At 50.7% G+C, this 21,037-nt stretch overlaps 2 protein-coding genes across 3 annotated transcripts; one reads left to right on the top strand and one right to left on the bottom strand.

The window, feature by feature from the left end:
* The first annotated feature begins 272 nt into the window (after positions 1–272).
* Positions 273–2,339, top strand: LOC110575613 (colipase). Of its 2 annotated transcripts, XM_021684604.1 has the most exons (3): positions 273–464; positions 1,522–1,644; positions 2,095–2,339. In XM_021684604.1, exons 1-3 carry the CDS (start codon positions 381–383, stop codon positions 2,224–2,226), a joined length of 339 nt encoding a protein of 112 aa, XP_021540279.1. In that variant the 5' UTR covers positions 273–380; the 3' UTR covers positions 2,227–2,339. The 2 variants fall into 2 exon arrangements, with proteins under 2 accessions (XP_021540279.1, XP_021540280.1); XM_021684605.2 differs by lacking the exon at positions 1,522–1,644 and having other exon boundaries at positions 381–464.
* An 11,294-nt stretch (positions 2,340–13,633) lies between these two features.
* CLPSL2 (colipase like 2) lies at positions 13,634–15,935 on the bottom strand. Its single transcript, XM_021684636.1, has 3 exons — positions 15,852–15,935; positions 15,072–15,194; positions 13,634–13,729 (listed from the first exon to the last, which is right to left on the bottom strand). Exons 1-3 carry the CDS (start codon positions 15,933–15,935, stop codon positions 13,634–13,636), a joined length of 303 nt encoding a protein of 100 aa, XP_021540311.1.
* Between the last annotated feature and the right edge of the window lie 5,102 nt (positions 15,936–21,037).

Genomic DNA, 21,037 nt, shown 5'->3' on the forward strand with positions numbered 1-21,037 from the left:
CTCAGCCTCCCCCCGCCCCAACTCTTGAAATGATTCCCAGTTGACAGATAAGGAGAGACTGAGACTCAGAACAGATAGCTTGCCCAGCTTATAACTTATACAAGTAAAAGTGTTCCAGAGTCCACACCCAACCACGATGCAGTATCACCCCCCCCCCACACACACACACAAAAGGTGCCAGGTGCTGCCCAGTCTCTTTATCACGGACACTCCCCCCAGGTGACTGGCCACAGCTGGGCCTCTGTTCACGTCAAGCCCTGTGGGATGGGGAAGGAGGGTCACATGTGGACAGGGCCCCTTTTATAGCCCCACCACCCTAGCTGGCTGTCTTCTGCCACCTGACCTGCCAGTGGCTCCCTGATCCAGCTGTGCCGTTCGTCATGGAGAAGGTCCTTGCCCTGCTGCTTGTTGCCCTCGCCGTGGTCTACGCAGTTCCTGACCCTCGGGGGATCGTTATCAACCTGGTAAGAGGGACGTCAGGGGAGGAGTCATCTGAAGATCCAGGTGGGGATTTTTGAAACTTAGATCTTCACCTCTAATGTCTCCACCTGGGGCTGCCCAGAGGCTGAGAGGTGAGCATCTCTCCCGTTACTGCCCGTGTCTGCCCTGTGCCTCTTCCCCGCCCCCCGAGGTCCTCAGACAAGGCTGATCAGCGGGGAGTAGCAAGAGCAGTGGTTTGACCCGGCTGAGGGAGCCTTCTAAAAATCCAGAGCCCTAGGCTCCTGCCCTGGAAACCTGGCTCCAGCTGTTTAAAAAGCTCCCCCAGTGATTCTGGCTTCTGACCTCGAGTGACACACAGACACAGCTCTAAATGCCTCAGGAACATTTACTCACTTGGTTCTCGTACCAACCACGTGAGACAGCTGCCGTTAGCATCAAACCCGTATTCCGATGGAACAGTTGTAGAGAAAGGTGAAGCCACCTGCCTGCCTGAGGTCCCGCGGCTGGAAAGCATTGAGCGGGGATCGGAGCCCGGACTGGTGGCCCCAGAGCCGCGCTCTCCCACTGCCCCAAGCCGCCTCTCTACCCAAAGGTTCTTAACTCAGGGCCTTGCAGGGCTCAGAGGGGCCAGGATCCGCCTGAGGTTCTAGGTACAAGCCTGTCCAGGGAGGGAGGGAGTTTTCCAGGGAGATGATGTCCACCTTCACAGGCTCCTCGGTGGACTGCGGCACCCAGAGACGTCTGGAGACCCTGTTCTGGGTCACCTGGGCACATTCCCAGGGACCACTGAGGCAGAGGGTGGGGCAGTGACTTGCCCGGGTCACCCCGGGAGTTGGTAGTGCGGCGGGTACTAGAACCGGTGCCCCGTCTCGCAGCCACGCCCCTGCCCGCGTCTCCCACGAGTGCGGGGGGCAGTGGGGGGAGGCAGACGGGCCGCCGGCCCCACGGGCTGGGTTCCCCTACACACGCCCGCGCCAGGGGAGGCACTGTCAGCGGGAGACGGTGGCGGCGTGGAGGTGGGGGGGGAGGTGGAGCAGGGACCACGGGGAGGGGCCCCGGGCTAACTGGCTGCCGCGGCAGGAAAACGGCGAGCTCTGCCTGAACAGCGCCCAGTGTAAGAGCAAGTGCTGCCGCCACGACACGGTGCTGAGCCTGGCCCGCTGCGAGCCCAAGGCCAGCGAGAACAGCGAGTGCTCTGCCAAGGTGGGTGCCGGCGGGAAGCGGGGGCAGCTCGCAGGAGGAGGGCCCTCCGGCTTCGGGGGAGCATCAGGGAGGGAGGAGGGTCAGCCTGGACGCTGAACGCTGAGACTGAGACAGGGAGATTAACAGGCTGCACTTCCCCAGCCTCTCGTCTCTTTTGAGCCTCCCAACTGGCCAGTGAGATGGGTGCGGTCGGGGATTTGTCACCCCCATTGCGCGGATGGGTAAATAGAGGCTCTCCAGAGAGCTCTAGTTAGTAAGCGCAGATGAGGCTCAGAGTGGGAACCAGAACCTGGGTCCTCCAGGCCCACAGCGCCCCCTCGCGTGGGAGTCGGGAGGAGACAGACTGAAAAGAGAGACTGGCCTGGGGCTCTCTGGGTCGGGCCCGGGGGCAGGCTGTGCCCAAAGTGGCCCCCCACAGCCTGTGACTCCACTGGCTCTGTGTCTTTGCAGACGCTCTATGGGGTTTACAAAAAGTGTCCCTGTGAGCGGGGTCTGACCTGCGAGGGTGATAAGACCATCATGGGCTCCATCACCAATACCAACTTCGGCATCTGCAATGATGCTGGACGCTCCAGGGAGTAAAACCCTGAAGGACGCTCCTCCTCCACCACCTCTCCCTGGCTGCCCGCCCCCCTTGACCAGCACCTGCCTTTTCTGACTGGATTCTCCGCAATTAAAGCTCTTCCTGCAACCTTCCCCCGGCTCCTGAATGTTCTTGCTGAGTCAGTGTCTTCCTTGATGTCACATCAAGCCTTTGCCTCATCAAGGCAGTTGTCAAATAGGTCAGAGGAAGGACGGATGGGTCTGGGACCAGGTGGAATGAGACTGGGCAGCCTGGAGACAAGGTTGTGAAGCAGCCGCGCTGGGAATCTCTCCATCTGGGGACCAATCACACCTTCCTGGGATGCCCTTCTTGGCCCTCAAATTCTCAGACAGGAGCATGTGCACACACACACATGCACACACTTCTAGTGGGGAGTTAGAACAGTCCATATTCCTGCCCTGCATCAAAACTTCCCAGTCCTTGTCCTGGGCTCATACCTTCGTTCTGGGCCCAATTCCCAAATGTGCCCCCCTAGCTGACACAACCCATGTGTTAAGGGCTCAGACCACTAACAATTGCTTCGGACTGACTCTGTGCTAGCAAATTCTCACAATGATCCAGGAGAGAGAATTTATTTTCTTTATAGATGAACTATTGTTCAGAGAGGTTCAGTGACTTGCTCAATGTCACATAATTAGAAAAAGTTGGCTCTACACCCATCTAACTCCACCCCCCTACCCTTTCTACAATTCCTCGTTCTTTCCCAACTACTCAGACAAATGGGTAGAATTGTAGGGAATTTGGTTTTGGTTTAATACAAAAATGTTATACCCCCTGGAGCCACCAAACCTGGGTTGCCTTAGGCAGTACTGAGGTCCCCGTCACCGAGATATGCAAGTGGAGGTTCATTGACCCTCAGTGGGGATGCAGGAGAGAAGATTCACACAAAGAAGGAAGAGAGTGAACTAATTAAAACTGAGATGCTCTCCCAGCCCCAGGATTTTGTAGTTTGTGATCAATGAAGCCTTAGAGTAACCATTAGGTTTCTGAGTTAGGACTGGATTTACCTGAAAGGAACAAAAAATCCATGTCATTATGGCTTAAACGACTAGGGACACACATCTCTCACAAACCCAGAAGTCTGGAGATGGGAAGTGCTGGCGTCTGTTTGGATGCTGGCTGTCCTGCAGTTCTGGAACCTCCTCCCAACTGGCAGATGCCTTCACAGCAGCTCCTAACGTCTTGTTCTCTCACCATATTCTAAGTTAGGAAGCATGGAGTAGAGGGTGGGTGCATAGCGGGGTGAGACAGAGTGTTTCTCCTAGCATGCCTTATCTCGCCCGAAAGCCTCCAGGCTAACTTCTCCTCATCGCAATGGCTCCAACTGGGTCACATGACCACCTCTGGCCACAAGGGAGGCTGGGAAAGCAAATGCTGGGCATAAGGAATGGGATCGCCATGACTGGCTTGGATTGAGCCCTGTGTCAGCCTCCAAGCTGGGCATGGAGCCTGCTGAAGATTCTCTCCCCTCTCCCTCTGCCCCTCCCCACCCCACCCCACCCCACACCCCCACTCCCGCATGCTCACTCTCTCTCTCTCTAAAAAAAATGTCCTATAGGTTGTAGCCTTGCCATTGACATGTCCCACCTTAATATCCTCATAATCCTAATAATATCCTAATAATATCCTAATCCCAGGAGCTCCCCATCTTGCTGTAACTTTTTTCCTATATCTGCTAGAAATTCAGCTATAGAAGCAGGCAGGGGTATTGGCAGGCTTGAATCCATAAAAAAATTCCTAATGCTGGACCTTGTAGACATATGCTGTCTAATATGGTATCAATTAGCCACATATTGAGCCCTTGACGTATGGCTCACTTGAATTGGGGTAAGTGTAAAGTACAAATTGGATTTGGAAGACTATTACCAAAAAAAGAATGTAAAATATCTCAAATGTTTTACAGGTTGAAATAACATTGTTGATTGGGTTATAATTAAATATATTATCCTATGACCCAGCAGTTGCACTACTAGGTTACAAACATAGTGATTTGAAGGGGCACACGCACCCCAGTGTTTAGAGCAGCCATGTCCACAATAGCCAAAACAGGGAAAGAGCCCAGATGTCCATCGACAGATGAATGGATAAAGAAGATGTGGTGTATACACACACACACACACACACATACACACACAGGAATATTACTCAGCCATCAAAAGGAAAGAAATCTTGCCATTTGCAACGACACGGATGGGACTAGTGGGTATCATGCTAAGCGAAATAAGTCAGTCAAAGACAAATACCACATGATTTCACTCACATGTGGAATTTAAGAAAAAAAACAGATGAACATAGGAAAGGGAAGGAAAAATAAAATAAGATGTAAACAAAGAGGAGAAAAGCCATAAGAGATTCTTAACTACAGGAAACAAACTGAGGGTTGCTGGAGGGGAGGGGGGTGGGGGGATGGGGTAGCTGGATGATGGGTATTAAGAAGGGCACATGATGTGATGGGCACTGGGTGCCATATGCAACTGATGAATCACTAAATTCTACCCCTGAAACTAATAATACACTATATGTTACCTAAATTGAACTTAAATAAAAGAATTGTTTTTAAGATTTTATTTATTTATTTGACAGAGAGAGAGAGACAGCTAGAGAGGCAACACAAGCAGGGGGAGTGGGAGAGGGAGAAGCAGGCTTCCCGCTGAGCAGGGAGCCCAGACACAGGGCTCAATCTCAGGACCCTGGGATCACAACCTGAGCCGAAGGCAGCTGCTTAATGACTGAGCCACCCAGGCGCTCCTTAAATAAAGAAATTTTAAAAATAAATAAATAAAATATATTATCAAAATTGGTTCCACTTTTGAAATATGGCCATTAGAAAATATAAAATTACCTATGAGGCTCCCATTTCACTTCCACTGAATAGTGCTGCTATTTTAAAGCTGAAGGCATATTGAGAACAGGCTTTTTTTCTGAAGCCCCTTATCTGCCTAAAAGTAGAGCCTCCCAAAAGAACTCAACTCATAAATTCCCTCCGGGGGAGGTTTCTTGCAACCAGGAAAGATTAAATCTTATCACTGGAGTCTTACCACTGGAGAAGTCAGCACCACACCTAAATAGACATTGTCACAAAACGATCATATCTGTTGTCATCTACTCTCCTAAGGGCCCTTTTATCTTTCTTGAAAGTAATTCATTTTCCCCTAAGGGCCCTTTCTTCCCATCCCTCCCCCGCTTAAGAAGCCATTTTCCAAAGTGTCCTTTTCCCACTCGCCTTCTCCAGTTAAGATGGTATATATGCCCCAAATTCCAACTGCTTCATTGAGTCACTTTTTCTGTAAATTCCCCCCACATATGTATGTGAATAAAAATCTGTCTTAGGGCACCTGAGTGGCTCAGTCAGTTAAGCGTCCGACTCTTGATTTCAGCTCAGGTAATAATCTTGGGGTCCTGGGATCAAGCCCCACATCTGGCTTCCCACTTGGCAGGGTGTCTCCCTTTGCCCCTTCCCCTGCTCACTCTCTCTCTCACAAATAAATAAATCTTTAAAAAACCCACAAAACCCAAAAACATGTCTTTTCTCTTGCCAATCTGTCTTTTGTCAGTTTGATTTGCAGACCCCAAAAACTGAACCTAAGAGGGTAGAGGAAAAGTTTTCCTCCCTTCCATGAAACTAGCGGAATCATATCAGCGCCGTATCTTTCCCCTCCCCTTCTAAATTTGAAGACATTAGTATCCTTGGAGCCTGGGTTTCCAGCCTGCAATCTCTCCTTCCAAGGGCGTTTCATAGACTTTCTCCAAATAAGGGGAGCTCGTGTACCACCATGGACTGTAACCCTGTGTCTTTCTGATGTACACATAGCACCGAGTATCTGTCTGATACATTGAGTACAGGAGCAATTTCTACCAAGACATGGGTTACAGTGTCGCTATGACTTACAGGGGGTGCTCTAAGTAAACCTCAGCTTCCATCTCAACTCCTGAGCTCTTGCACCATGAGCCTGGCATCCTGGAGGGCACCCTTGGCTCAGGTCTGGGGCTCGCTTAATCAGAAGTGTAGCCGAGTATGGAACTTTGGGTCCAAAATCTGAATTACTTATCTCCAAAATGTCACCCAAATAGAGCAGGGCTGCCTTGAAGCCTGCTTCTGCTGAGAACTCACGACACACACAGCCGGAGAGCTAGCATCTGGCTCGAAAAGCCTCACAACCTGCCATACGACTTCCTGAAACTCCTCTTGATTCATTCTTTCCCCGCATATCCCCACAGCACAGCAGGTGCTCCAATCTTTCTTTTCCTCAAGCTCTTTCCTTGGCTTTCCTTTCTTTCTCATCCCTCCTTTCTCTTCTGCTTTCCCAGAAGAGTCTGATTCATCACTTTCAAGCTGTGTGACTGGGAGCAAGTTGTTCAATCCGTCTCGGGCTCCCCCTCCCCCCTGTAAAATAGGGGTGATAACCGTTCTGACCCCTCATAAGGTTTTTTGTAGGATTAAATGAGATCATATATGTAAGGCATCTAGCACTGCCCCTGGCATATAGTAAATGCCCCATAAACACGGACAAATCTTTTTTTTTTTAAAGTAATCTCTACACCCGATGTGGGGCTCGTACCCATGACCCGGAGATCAAGCGTTGCATGCTCTACTAACTGACACTGGCAATTCTTTATACACATTTGTCTTGTACATTTCCTTTCACATTTCTGATACTTAAGGTCAGGGGAACCAAGAGTTCAGGTATACACTGAACTTTTGGAGGGTGGATTATGGAATAGGCTGAAGCCCATTGGGGTGGGGAGGGGAGCTCAAGTCTTCTTCTCTGGGGGACTTTCATTCATGCCCCAACAGGTGAAAAGCCCGAGCCTAAGCTTCCTGTCTCTCTGACCCTTCAGCCCCGGCAATCTGTGCCATACCCACTCCAGCCCGGCCTCCCCAGCCCCCAGCACCAGGGGCAGCAAACGTTGAAAACTATTTCAATGATGGTGCATCATCCCTCCGTCCCACCCTTTCGTGCTGGTGGAGGCTCTGAGGGCCAGGGGCAAGAACATCGTTTTGGGTGGGCATGGGAGTGGATGGAGGAGGAGGGGGAGGCAGCAAAGAAGAGGGAGCATTAGAAGAAAATTTTCTTAGCTGACTTATTTTTATCAATTTTCTTACAACGGCCATAGATGATTTTAAATGATTTCTCATTCTTCAGAAATACACAAGTCAGGTCCAGCAGACAGGAACAACTCATTATACAGTCCAGGAATGTCTGGGAAAGGGAGGACTTTGACCTTGACCTTGGGGGTTGCTTCGCCCTCAGCCCTAAGGAGCAGCCCCCACTCCCACGCGAGTCTAGCTCTGGGGCCCATCTGCTTGCACACAGCAGAGGAGCCTGGGCTGAAGGGAACCCGTCAGACACTGTTCAGTCTGTGCCTCTGGTTGCCTCCTCCAGACTGCCCCCTGGGATTGTTGGTACCCTCCTAGTTCAATCTCTGGCATCACCTTTCCTGTCATTAACCCATGTGCCTATCCTGAGTGAATAAACACCCACCCACAGGGGGCCTCCATCTTTTCTCCTTAAGTCCTTTCACGGGCAAACCAACTCCCCTCTCCTGCACACCCAGCTCAGAGGCTACCTCAGCCCACCACCTCGGGCCAGGAACACCTGGAGCCACAGCAAAACCCCTGGTTGAGAAGGGTAGGCCGAAAACCATGATTAGGACCAGACCTTCCAGCTGTGCCCATTTACAATGCTACTTTCAAAGTTTGCTGAGCTGACCCCTCGAGAGCGGGTACTCATATTAGGAAGAGAAGCCTCGCCACGCCCCACGCCTCCCACCCGGGATTCCAAACCCTTGGGGTGGGGTCCCACCTTGGGTCGGTCCACGGGCTCCCCCAGGCGGCTGGGAGGTGCAGTCGCGGCAGACAATTCCCGGCTCCGCGTTGTTGCCGCCCACCTCCCGTCCGCTCCTCCCCCCAGGGCACCTCCTTTCCCGGGGGCCCTCCCCGCTCACCCCCCACCCCCACCCTCACGCCTACCCCGGGCGCCGACACACCTGCGTGCGACACCCGCTGCCCTCGGACCCCTGGGCGGCGCAGTGCGACTCGGACGCCCGGCGGCCGCAACTGCTCCTGCACTTCTTGCTCCCCGGTGTCCTGCGGGGAGACGGCGCCCCCGGTCTTCCTACCTGCAGGCTCCCGCACCCCAATCCCCGCGCTGCGCCCTCACCACCGCCCCCACTCCCGCCAGGCCCGGCGGCCTGGAGCTGGGCACGCGGGATGTCCGCGCGGGGGGCGCCGGCGGGACCTCCCTTGTGCCAGAAGGGGCTAAAGAGATTTTACAGGTTTGCCTTTAGTGTCCCCCAAATAGGTTACTTCTCTCGCACGCACCTGCTGACCCAGGCCTTCCTGCCTTTGCTCCGGCGGTTCCTAACGCTGCACAACCTTCTCTCTGCGAACTCCTACTTACTCTTAAAGCGGAGCTCGCCTGTCACCTACAGGCTCCCTCCTCCAGCACACACACACATCAGTGATCCCCAGTGCTGGGGCTTAGGACATTACACGATCTCTCACTGCCACCGTCATCTGTCAGACAAATTCTGTAGTCATTCAACAAGTATTCAGTACTGAGCACCTACTGTGTCCAGGCAGCGTTTCGGGCACTGGGAATACAGCGGAGAACGAAACAAACAGAAACGCCCAGAAATGCCATGTTCTGCCCTCCTGGAGCTGACATTCCAGAGCAGCTGGCCCATAGAACTTTTGGCAATGACAAAAATGTGCTTTTTTCTGCATGTTCCAATTTGGTAATCACTGGCCACATATGGCTAATGAGCACTTGAAATGGGGCGAAGGGGACTGAGGAGCTGAATTTTCAATTTTCCTTAATTTTAATTAATTGTGACTTAAGTAACTCGTGGGACTCGTAACTACGCTATTGGACGAAGGCATGCGCAGCTCTAGGGGAGAAGACAGATAATAAAAAAGTGAAATAGGGTGTCACAGACAAAACATTGAGCGAAGGAAACCATAAACAAAAAATACTGTGTGATTCCATTATATGAAGTTCAAAAACAAGCAAAACCAATCTACAACAAAAGAGGTCTGGAGAGTGTTACCTTTGGGACCTAGTGACTGGCAGTGAGTGTAAGGGAGCCTTGTGGGGTGCTGGAAATACCTTGTTCTGGGTGGTGGTTATGAGGGTGTTTGCATGGGTTTTAAATTCACTGATTTTAATGTGAAATCAAGATTTGGGCATTTCACTGTACATGATTTTTACCTAACATATATGTGTTAGATAGCATTAATTAATAATTACTAATTATATATGTATGACCATATCTATTATGTTTGACTAAGTACTGTAAAGGAAATAAAGCAGGAGAGGACTGGATTGGCAATAGCCTCTTACTGGTCTCCCTGATTCCACACTTCCTGGTAACCCAGCCCAGGACTCTGACCTCCACCTCGTAAGGGTCTCCCCCACCCCTACCCTCACTTTCCCCAATTCTTCCCAGAACAGGAAGAATCTTTTTTTTTTTTTAAGTTTTTTTTTTTTTAATTTATTCGTTCGAGCTACAGAGATACAGAGAGAGAGAGAGAATATGAGCAGGGGGAGAAGTAGAGGGAAGGGGAGAAGCAGGCCCCCCGCTAAGCAGGGAGACGATGCGGGGCTCGATCCCAGGACCCTGGGATCACGACCTGAGCCGAAGGCAGACGCTTAACCATCTGAGCCACCCAGGTGCCCCAGGAAGAATCTTTTTTAAAAGGTAAAACCCATCACATCATTCCCTTGCTTCAAAGCCTCCAAGGACTTCCCAGGGCATTTAGATACCGAAATGCTTTATGGGACTTGCAGGGCTTCTTCATCCCAGGGCTGCCTGTCCATCACTAGCTCTCTTGCTGCCTCACTCCCAACACACACACACACACACACACACACACCCAGCAGCCACCACTGGGCCTCTGAATCCACCAGATTCACCTGGCCCCCGGCCATTTGCATTTGCTGGTCCCTCTGCCCAGAACATGCTGCCCTGTGAGCTCTGTCTGGCTCTCTCCCCCTGAGGCCTCCCTGAACACCCAGCTACCGCAGCCCCCATCAGCTGGCCTCACTATGTTCACAACACCAGGATTCTCTGAAATTATTTTCATCTTTCTCTCGCTCTTTTTATTTTTTAACTTTCTACCTCCTGCTAGAACTTCAGTTCTAGGGGGGCAAGGCTCTTTGCCTATTTTGTTCACTGCCATATTTCTTAGCCCCTAGGGCTAAAATCCTCACACACAGTAGGTGCTGAATGCATAAGTGCTCAATAAGTGAGAATATTATAATATTCTATACCTTTAGGTCTTTCTTGAAATTTCACTTGATCCGTAAGCACCGTGTTTCAAACTGCACCTTCTCCTTACACCCTGACACCTCATGGAGGGGAAAATCAACTCTCATCCCATATTGGTTTGGATGTTGGGACAGATCACGCACATACCAAGATCAAAGGAAAAGATTTATTACTCGAACACAGGAGGAGGTGTGAGGGGGTGTGAGCGGCAAGGATGAACGGGTGTGTGGCTTTGGTTTTTACTGTGGCTAGGCGATGGGGCCAGACTGAGGGTTCCCCTGAGCAGGCCGGGGGTTGTGTGGTCTGCACTGCCCAGCAGCGCCAAGGGAGGGGGCATGTGCTTTTCTATCGGCTTGCCTGGATGTGGCCAAGGGGCTAGAAAGCTGTCACTGGCCAGTCATCAAAACGGAATCTTCCTTTTTCTTGTGTCACACTTGGGCTTCTCTGCTTTGGCCCAGAAGTTACACCTGTCACTTCACTGGCTAGAAATGTTCACACAGCCCAAGCAACCTGCAGGAAAGCAATCCTTCTGGTGCCAAGGATGAAGAAAATGAAATGGGACTTGAATTCATAGCATTGTCTCTTGCCTTGTATTGGGAAAAAAAAAAAAGAAGAAGGAAACTATGTGGGGTAAAGACCTCACCTTAGAAATAAGGCTTTTTTTTTTTTTTAAAGATTTTATTTTATTTATTTGACAGAGAGAGACAACACAAGCAGGGGGAGTGGGAGAGGGAGAAGCAGGCTCCAGGCCGAGCAGAGAGCCCGATGCGGGGCTCGATCCCAGGACCCTGGGATCATGACCTGAGCTGAAGGCAGACGCTTAACGACTGAGCCACCCAGGTGCCCCAGAAATAAGGCTTCTGAGAGAGAGGATGAGAGCCCGTGTCTGGGCAGAGAAAAGGCTGATCAGATGGGAGGGAAAAGATGTGGTTATATGAAGGTGGCCAGGAGTTTTGCCTTTTCAGCATTAAGATTATTCCTCTAAAACCTCCATGTGAGGAACATGTTAATATTTGAATGTCCAGATGCAGAAAAACAATGCCTCTGATTCTGCATATTAACTCCTATAAGTCAACAAAGAAAGAAACAAAGGGGAGGGGGAGGAGGGAGGAGAAAGGAGAGGAAGAGGGGGAAAAGGGGGAGGAAGGGAGGAGAGCAGCAGATGGTGGAGCAGGAAGATAGAAGGCAGTGGACTCAAGGACAACCTCACCCAGCAGAGCCCTCATCCACCAGTACATGTGGGAGAAATCATCTACCTTGCTTGAGCTATCATTTCAGCAGGGTTTTGTTTCCTTAGCCAGAAACTTGTATCCTAAATGATTGGTTTGGATTTGGAGATGATCTTCATATCTACCCAGAGAGAAACGGTTGAGCAAGATATGGTCCACATAATACAATAAAATTAGGCAGTATTAATGTTTTAAAGAAGACTTCAGTGACATGGGGGAAATGATGGAGATAAAATAATATAGGAAAAAGCAAGTCCTGATTTCTGTGTGAGGCAAAGGATCTCTGAGCTACACTGTCCTTATGTCAAATGATAGGCGGCGAGCGCGTCCGGGGCAGGGTGGCTCCCAGGACAAACTGAACTTGGGGGCAAGGCAGGGTCCCAGGGTTCCAGTCTGACCCCGGTGAGTGGGTCCAGACATCCAGAGCTGAGGCCAGGCATCTTCATCAGGATCTGCCAGGAACGGGGGTGGGGCTCCGAGTAGGTGCCCTCTCAGCTGTGGGGACACCAGGTAAAACCAGCACCCACCCCCATCAGAATATTCCCAGGGAGGCTGACTCCACCCCCGCATGCGACCCAGGTGAAGCCTATCAGCTAATTCTCCCACAATGATTGGTTCAAGGGTGAACATGCAGACTGAGCCAATCCAGTCAGAATCAATCTCAGGTGGTTTGCTGCGAAAGTGTGGGACAGAGCTGTTTCCTTTCTCTGGAAGATGTGATGTGCATGTAAGGTGGATCTGTGATTAAGAGCCTGCCCTCTGGAGCAAGACAGCCTGGGTTCAAATCCCAGCCCCATCCCTTACTCTGAACCCCTGAGAAGGGTACTCAACACCCTATTTGTAAAATAGGTTTATTTATTTCTTTCTTTTAGTGATCTTTACACCCAACATGGGGCTCCATCTCATGGGGCTGCATCTCATGACCCTGAGATGAAGAGTCGTATGCTCTTCTGACTGAGACAGCCAGGCGCCCCCCTATTTGTAAAATAGGGATAATTATAGTACCTACTCTAAAGTTGTTGTAACAATAAAATGAGTTAATATAGCTAAGAAAGCACTTTGCACAGTGTGTGGAACATAAGTGCTCAAGAAATCCTAGGTGTTATTGTTAGGAGACACCTGGAACTTTTGTAGCTACTGAGAAGGAATCCATCCTCAGGGCCATGGAGCTGCTGGATTCAGCCAGACCTGAGGCCCACCTGCCATTGAACTCCCAGTTCTGACCACCAATGAATTTCCTGATCATCTAGACCAGTTTGGGTTGTTTTGGATACTTGCAGCAGAAAGACTCCTCATTGATTCCCCCATGGTGTGACCTTGAGAGTCATGTAGCTCTCTGAGCCTCAGTTTCTTTACGCATAAAATGGAACGGATAATATCTGAGAGAGTGGAGACCTCAGTGCACCAGGTCTTTCCTACCATAGGCATGAACATTTTTGCATTTATACTTTGCACACATTCTCATCAACATTCTCTCAATGATCTCCACCCTTGTGCTCCCCTTGGAAAGCATTTCAATATTTCCTTCCAGTCCTTTCTACCACATACTTATCCATGGGCACCCCACCATATTCCTCAACCCTGCCTTTCCCATACAGCCCTCCATGCCCCTCCTGGACCCAGCCTCTTCGCTCACCTACCTCTACCCCGTTCCCTTCCTGCAGTTCCGCCCTGAGACCAGCCCCCCTCCAGATAGAACTGAACTTTCCCGCCCCCAGACTGGAATAATCCCTACCAGGTTCCCTCTCCCAGGAAGTGCAGACAGAGGCCAGAGTCAGGAAGTGACTTTAATGTCTCAGGAGCTGGACTGTGAGGAAGATGGGGGCTCTTCGGGCCCCTGGCCCCGAGGGAGGGAAGGGGGTCCGCAACCAGCCTGTGGCCACCTCTAAATCAAATGGCACCGGCGGGAACAGACTGGGTCCTTGGATATGCAGCTCAAGCCGCTTTGGCAGGGGCATATGATGTTGATGGCTCCCTTGGTCTGTGGGAAATGCGAACAAGAGTTGGGAGGGACCGAGGTGCAGGGAACAAAGGGGTTGTCTCGGGGACAGAAGCACGAGTGAAGGGGTGAGCCGACCTGAGGTCTGTCAGCTCTACAGCAGATAGCTTTATGACCTTAGGCAGGTTAATGAGCTTCTTGGTTCCAGTTTCCTCATCTGTCGAATGGGGATAATAGTAGTAACCTGCCCCACAGGGTGACCATGAGGACTAAATAAAATAGAGCAAGGGCCCATAATGAAAAGACCCTCTGGCCACCCCAGCTGTAGAGTCAGGGGACTGGTTGCTTCCCTGGGCATTGGCTGCTCCCCAGACAGGGACATGGAGGCCGAGCCCATTCTTCTAGAAAGGTCTGGGCCCAGGGCCAGATAAGAAATGACAAGCAGTAACAACATGTACGCTGCGTTCTGCATCTCTGCCGGCTCATAACCAAGCTTGGATGAACACTGTCGTTGCCAGGACAACCCGGTGAGGTTGTCGCTTTAGCCCCATTTTACAGATGAGGAACCTAAGGCTCAGAGAGCAGAAGTGACCTGGCTGAGGTCACAAAGACAGGGAGTGGAAAACTCAGGATTTAAACTCAGATCCAGGGGCGCCTGGGTGGCTCAGTCGTTAAGCGTCTGCCTTCGGCTCGGGTCATGATCCCAGCTTCCTGGGATCGAGCCCCGCATCAGGCTCCCTGCTCAGCGGGGACCCTGCTTCTCCCTCTCCTTCTGCCTGCCGTTCCCCCTGCTTGTGCTCTCACACTTGCTCTCTCTCTCTCTCTCTCTCTGTCAAATAAATAAATAAATAAAATCTTAAAATAAATAAATAAGCCAAACTCAGGTCCCACTCCAAAGCTATGGTCCAGCCACCACAGCGCCGTGCTCCTCTCAAAAAATGAGGGAGGTGGGGATTGGTAGGGAAAAGTCTCTTCCCATCTACTTTGCCTCAATGCATCAGAGTAGAGATGTTCATTCAACAAACATTCGTTGAACACCTACTATGTGCAGATACTAAGTTGGGAAGTAGGGTGTTCAAAGATGAACATGCTGCAAGCCCGCCCTGGAAGAGCTCCAGCCGGTGGTGGAGGCAGACAGAACACAAGGCGAACTGGGGGGAGAGCCACGCTGCGCTGAGGGTATGAGCTCAGGGGAGCTCCGAGGAGAGAAGGCTTCCCCGAGGAGGTGCCTGGAGTTGGACTGCGGGAGGAATAGGAGCTGGCCGGGTGGAGGAAGGGCTGAGGGCACTCCAAGCAGAGGGTGGGAAAGCAGGGCAGCCACGTGGGCTTCTGTAACCTCCCCGACCCTTCATGGCAGAGTTGGCCGCCCCGCCCAGAGCCTCACCTGGAACAAGCACAGCATGGCGATTCTGGCCTTAGGGGCACAGAAGGCACCAGCACGGTCCAGGTCTATTAGGCAGCAGTCACTGGAACACTCAGAGTGGTGGGAGCACTCAGCCCCATTCACCTGTGGGGACAACTCTCGTGTCACCAGCTCTCTGGCTGTGTGGGAAGGGGAGGGAGGATGCGTGGTATCGCGAAGGCCCCAGGGGTCCAGGAAGAGAAGCCACGAGATGGTGACCACCAGGTGCCCACCCCCCTGCACCCGCCCCAGAGGAGCAGGAGAGGAGGGGGGGTTGGTACTTCCTTCCCGGGGGGCCCCCCCCCCCCCCGCCAACTTGGGCTAGGGGACAAATGCTCCCAGATCACACTTTGGTGGGGGGGTGGAAAGAAAGGGAGGGCGAGAGAGATGGGGGAGGGAAGGAACAGTGATTGTGCTCAGGGGAGGGGGGAGAGGGGATTAGGGTGGTAAGGCACGGCTGGGGGGCCAGGTCTGAGACAGCGGTGGGGGGGGCGTTGGCTGAGGGGGGAGGGCATGGTGCTGGTCATAAGACCACTTTCTTTTACCTCCAGGGCCACCAGGGAGGTGAAGCAGGGTTTTGAAGCCCTTTAGGGGGGACACATTAAGCTTCCAGCCCTGGGAACCAGTCCCCATTTGGGGATGGTATCCACACCCACCCCTTATTTGCTCTCCAAACCTGACTGGTGCCTCCTGGCTGCTCTATGATGCCAGGGCCACCACCCTCGACTACAGTGGAAGGTTCGAAATGCTCTTTGGGCTCACCTTCATGAACCTCTTTTTAAAGGGCAGGAACTCGCCCCAGCAAGGGAGCAGGACCCCCACGAGGAGCACGAAGGCTGTGGCCATGGGCCTGGGCATCAAGGTTCAGGTTCGAGGCTCTGCTGGGGATCCAGGGGCCCCAGTGATAAACCCCTTGCCTGGCACGTGACCCGGCGCCCCAGGGGAGCGCCCTGGGCCGGGGGTGGGGGGTGAAGAAGTTAATGGTCACAGGCTGCTCAGGAGTGGAGGCGGACTGAAGCCCTTTCCAGCACCGCCAAGGACTCTCTCAGGCCCTGGGAAGCAATGGAATAAGGAAAAGAGCTCTGGTGACACCCTGATTCAAGCCTTGGACAGGCTGGATTGTACATTTTAGGGGTCCTAGGGGCCTCCATGGGTATTACTTCCAAATTGAAAAAAAACCCACCTGAGAGGGACGCCTGGGTGGCTCAGTCAGTTAAGCATCTGCCTTCGGCTCAGGTCATGATCCCAGGGTCCTGGGACCAAGCCCCGCATCAGGCTCCCTGCTCAGTGGGAAGCCTGCTTCTCCCTCTGCCTGCCGCTCCCCCTGCTTGTGCTCTTTCTGTCTCTCTCTCTCTGACAAATAAATAAATAAAATCTTAAAAAAAAAGAAAAAGAAACACCTGTGAAAGAAAATTTTGTTTTGAAAAATTATGCAGTCGATATACTGAAATGAAAGGAGCCTCCTTCCTAACAGTCTGACTCTCTCTTTCTCTTTGTCCTTGGTGCCCCCAATTGCCCCCCACCCTGTATCTTTTGGAGGAGCTAGTGCCGACTTCTGGTGCTTCTCACGCCCTCTCCAGGTCCAGTCTTGTTGTCAGTAAGAATCAGGAGGTAAGACGAGACGGCCTCCAAGACCTAGGACTTGTCGGTCTTGATGAGCCGATTAATTGTCTAAGAATTTGTCTGTGAAATGTATGAAAGTCAGGGCTACGGACAAAATGGAGGGGAGGAGAGAGGAAGACTCAGAAGGAAAAGGGGGTTAAGGGACAGTGGAATGTAGCAATCAGTGGAACTGTGGGGGAGGTAGGCCTTCCTCAGGATGTCCCTCTCCAAGAAAACCCCACCTCACCTCACCTTTGCCCGCTTCTGCTTTTAAAAATTTGCTCTTGGGGCGCCTGGGTGGCTCAGTGGGTTAGGCGTCCCACTCTTGATTTCAGCTCAGGTCGTGATCTCAGGGTCGTTAGATTGAGCCTCCCGTCAGGCTCCGTGCTCAGCGGGGACTCTGCTTGACATTCTCTCTCTCCCTCTCCCTCTGCCTCTCCCCCTGCTTGCTCTCTCTCTCTCCCTCTCTCTAAAATAAATAAATAAATCTTTTTAAAAATTCGTTCTTAAGAAGAGATGTAAGAAGCCCTGGCTTAGTAGGGGGTGCTACAGACTTAATTATGCCCCTCCCAAATTCATATGTTGAAGCCCTGCCCCCCAATGTGATGATATAGGTGGAGGTGGGGACTTTGGGAAGTGATTAGGTTTAGATGAGGTCATGGGTGTTGCCCCCTAAGGGGTTTAGTGCCCCGATAGGAAGAGACACCAGAGGGGCACCTGACTGGTTCACTTGATAGAGCATGCTACTCTTGATCTGGGGTCATGAGTTTGAGCCCCACACTGGTGGTAGAAATTACTTTAAAAAAAAAAAAAAAAGACACCAGAGAGCTTGCTGTCTCTTTCTCTCTGCTATTCGAGGACACGGCAAAAAAATGCAGCCATCTGCAAGCCAGGAAGAGGGGTCTCACCAGAACCTGACCATGATGACACCCTGATTTAGGGGTTCTAGTTTTCAGAAGTGTGAGAAATACATCTCTGTCATTTAAGCTACTCAGTCTATGATATTTTGTCATGGCAGCTGGGCTGACTAATATAGGGGTCTTAAGGCTTTTCTCTGAGAATAACAGCCTCCACTGTACTCAGAGGGTTTTGGATCCATAATCCCATTTAGCTCTCGCTGTTTCAGTCAGGGTAATTAATACTCGCTGTCACAACAGAGAGCTCCTGAAATTTCAGTGGCTTGGCACAATAATGTCTTATTTACTACTCATGTAAAATCTGATATGGGACAGAAGACCTCTCTTCCGTCTTGTAGCTGCATCATCTGGAAGACTGGCCTCCAGGGTCATGCTAGAAGGTGGAAGAGAGAGATGGAGGAAGTACACGGACACTTAAATGCCTCAGCCAGGAGCGACACACGCCTCTTCCACTCACAGACCCTTGGCCAGAACTAGTCACATGACCTCAGCCTTCTGCAGGGGAGGCTGGGAAATTCAAGGAAGTCCCGGAGTATTCAGTGTATTCTATCATTTCTGCTGCATAACTCTTATCCTCATTTTACAGATGAGGAACCCAAAAGTTCAAGGCACAATAACTTGCCCAAATAACACAATTAAGTCACAGAGCCAGATATAAATGCAGGGCATTCTAGCTATTGAGCCCAAGCTCTTACCACTGTCCCACCCTGTGGTAGGTGGTCAGAAGGCTTTGTTCCCAATAAAGGGATTCTTGTCATTACTGTGTCCTCTCCCTCCAGGAGTCGTGATCTACAGCTCTCGTCAGACCCATAGTCTGCTGCTTGGGGCAGCTAGTTACCCATCCACGAAGCTCACCATCTCTCCCAGCCCCATTGTGAACTAGAGGGGATCCCCAGGCACTCATAATTCTTTGTACAGAGTTCCCTCCTTCCCTGAAGTATTCGGTCATGCCCTTGTGATGTTAGAAAACTGGAAAATACTTTTAACTGCTCAGAAAAGGGCAGATCTGGAGGCAAGAGGCCAGCCACTGTGCGTCAGGATTGGCAAGCTGGGATTCTTGATCTGGGGTCCAAGGGCCCCTGGGAAGTTCACTGAAGGCCCTGAGGGGATGGTGGAGCCCCTGAAATTCTATGTGCATGGCTTAAAAAGTTTTTTTAAGACAGAGAACCCCTGTTCTCTGTCCCTTCACCTTCCTTCCTCTGACATTCTCCAGTGTCTTTCTTCTTTCCTGCACCTTTCTAGTGGTTTCCATGACAATGTTGTCACTGGTCTACAGCAAAATGATGAAAATGAGGGTAATGTAGGGTTTTTTGTTAAAGATAAATTTAAAGAATGCTTCTGTGTTCTAAAATTATGCCCTTCCTACTTTTTTGGTGGTTCAAATGTGTTTTTATGAAACAATGGCAATAATACAATGGTAGTTTTGTTTGGTTTTCCCTGTTGTTACATGGTTGTTATATACACATTGTTAATGTGCAAAATCTGTCAACCCCCAAAGTTTTTTGGAAGTTTTTTTTTTAAGATTTTATTTATTTATTTTATTTATTTGAGAGAGAGAGCTGGAGGGGAGAGAGAATCTGAAGCAGACTCCGAGCTGAGCGCAGAGCCTGACACGAGGTTGATCTCATGACTGAGAGATCATGACCTGAGCTGAAAACAAGAGTCGGAGGCTCAACTGACTGAGCCACCCAGGGGCCCCAGAAGTTTTATCAGTCTGTGCAAATCCAAAATAAAATTCTGGAAAAAACTGTAGTGGAAATTGTCTGTTACTCAATTCATTCCTGAAGGAACTCCTAAGGTAATCTGGGGAGAATGATGAATAAGGAGGTGCCCGAAAGAGTTTGAGATGTGGAGACAGCCCAGCCAAAGCTTCCTAGAGAAGATGGGCAGTGGGAAATATTTGGGGGTGAAGGGGTGGAGACACCAAGGTCCTATGTGGAATGCCCAGGACAGCCCTGGATGCCAGCAGGAGGGGGCAGTGCTCTTTTTCAAAGCCTTGAAGAGAGACTAGGATTCAGGCAAGCTGAGAATAAAGGCCTTCCAATCAGGGGTCCAGGGTGAGCAAAGATTTGGAGGTAAGAATGAGCACAGCACAGTGAGGACAGGCTGTCTGCTTGTGGAAGGACATGGTGCAGTCAGGGCAGTCAGTGCTTTGGGAAACTTGCAGGGCCATGAGGGTAACCCCAGTTGAGGTGGCTCCTCAATGGACACATGGGCTGGTGGTGGCAGTGGGGAGATGGAGGATTGCTGGTTCCTGACAAATGGGGATGGATGTTGGCAGGCAGAAACACAGATACCCAGAATAGCCCAAGTTGTGACACGTGAGGATTGCTCTAGATCCAGGAAATGCTCCCCCAGGGGCAGGAGTGAGTCATGGACATGTTCCTTTGGCCAGGGACAATGCCAAAGAAAGGTTGCATAGAAACATGTGCCCACTGCCTCGCATTCCCCAAAAGCATTAGGCTACAGTTCATAGACAAATGAATTTCGCTTTTTTTTTTTTTACTAAAAGAGATACATTTTATACTGGTATTCAGACAACCCATAGATATTGTTAACATCCATTCCAACCAGTTGATGTCTGTGTCATGCTGGTGGTTGAATATTTGGATTATCATCACTGCAAATGTGTGTGTATGTGTGTGTACACATACACGGGTGTATGTGTGTATGCAACTAAAGTTTCACAAAATAACACTTACATTTACTATATGTGATCTGTTCTGAGATTATTCATTCTATTCCATCTTTTAAAAAATGTTGGTTAGGGGGCGCCTGGATGGCTCAGTCAGTTTAGCATCTGACTCTTGGTTTCAGCTCAGGGTTGTGAGATGGAGGCTCCCCACTCAGTGTGGGCTCTGCTTGGGATTCTTTCTCTCTCCCTGTCCTTCATCCTCTGCCCCTTCCCCCACTCAGGCTCTCTCTCTCTCTCTCTAAAATAAATAAAATCTTTAAAAATGTTGGTTAGAATCCACCAAATTGATTTCACCGCTCTATTGAGTCCAGCTGACTTGACCGTAGACATCTGTCAGTCTCCATTTGCCCACTGATTCATTCATTCACCAAACACTTAGTGACACATGCTTTACGTTAAGCACGTTGTCATCAGGCTTCAGTTGCAGGTACAGACACCACTGTACCTGTTCTAAGCAGAAAGGGATGTAAGACAGATAACTGGGGACTTACAAGGTCACTGAAAGGACTGGAAGAGTGAGATCCAGACTGAGCCTCCAGGAATGAAACCCCCAAAACACTGCAGAACTGAGCTGCCAAGGAAGCTACTACCTCAGTCTCCATCAGGAAGGTAGGAGTCAGGAGGCCACCCTGCCACCGTCAGCACCAGGAACACACACCTCAGCTGTGATCTAGGGATCAGGGAGCGGCTGCCAAAAATGATTGGCTGTGTCATGGCTACGATATCTGCCCTAG

The sequence above is a fragment of the Neomonachus schauinslandi genome, chromosome 8 (assembly GCF_002201575.2).
Source record: "Neomonachus schauinslandi chromosome 8, ASM220157v2, whole genome shotgun sequence".
NCBI classification, from domain to species: domain Eukaryota; kingdom Metazoa; phylum Chordata; class Mammalia; order Carnivora; family Phocidae; genus Neomonachus; species Neomonachus schauinslandi.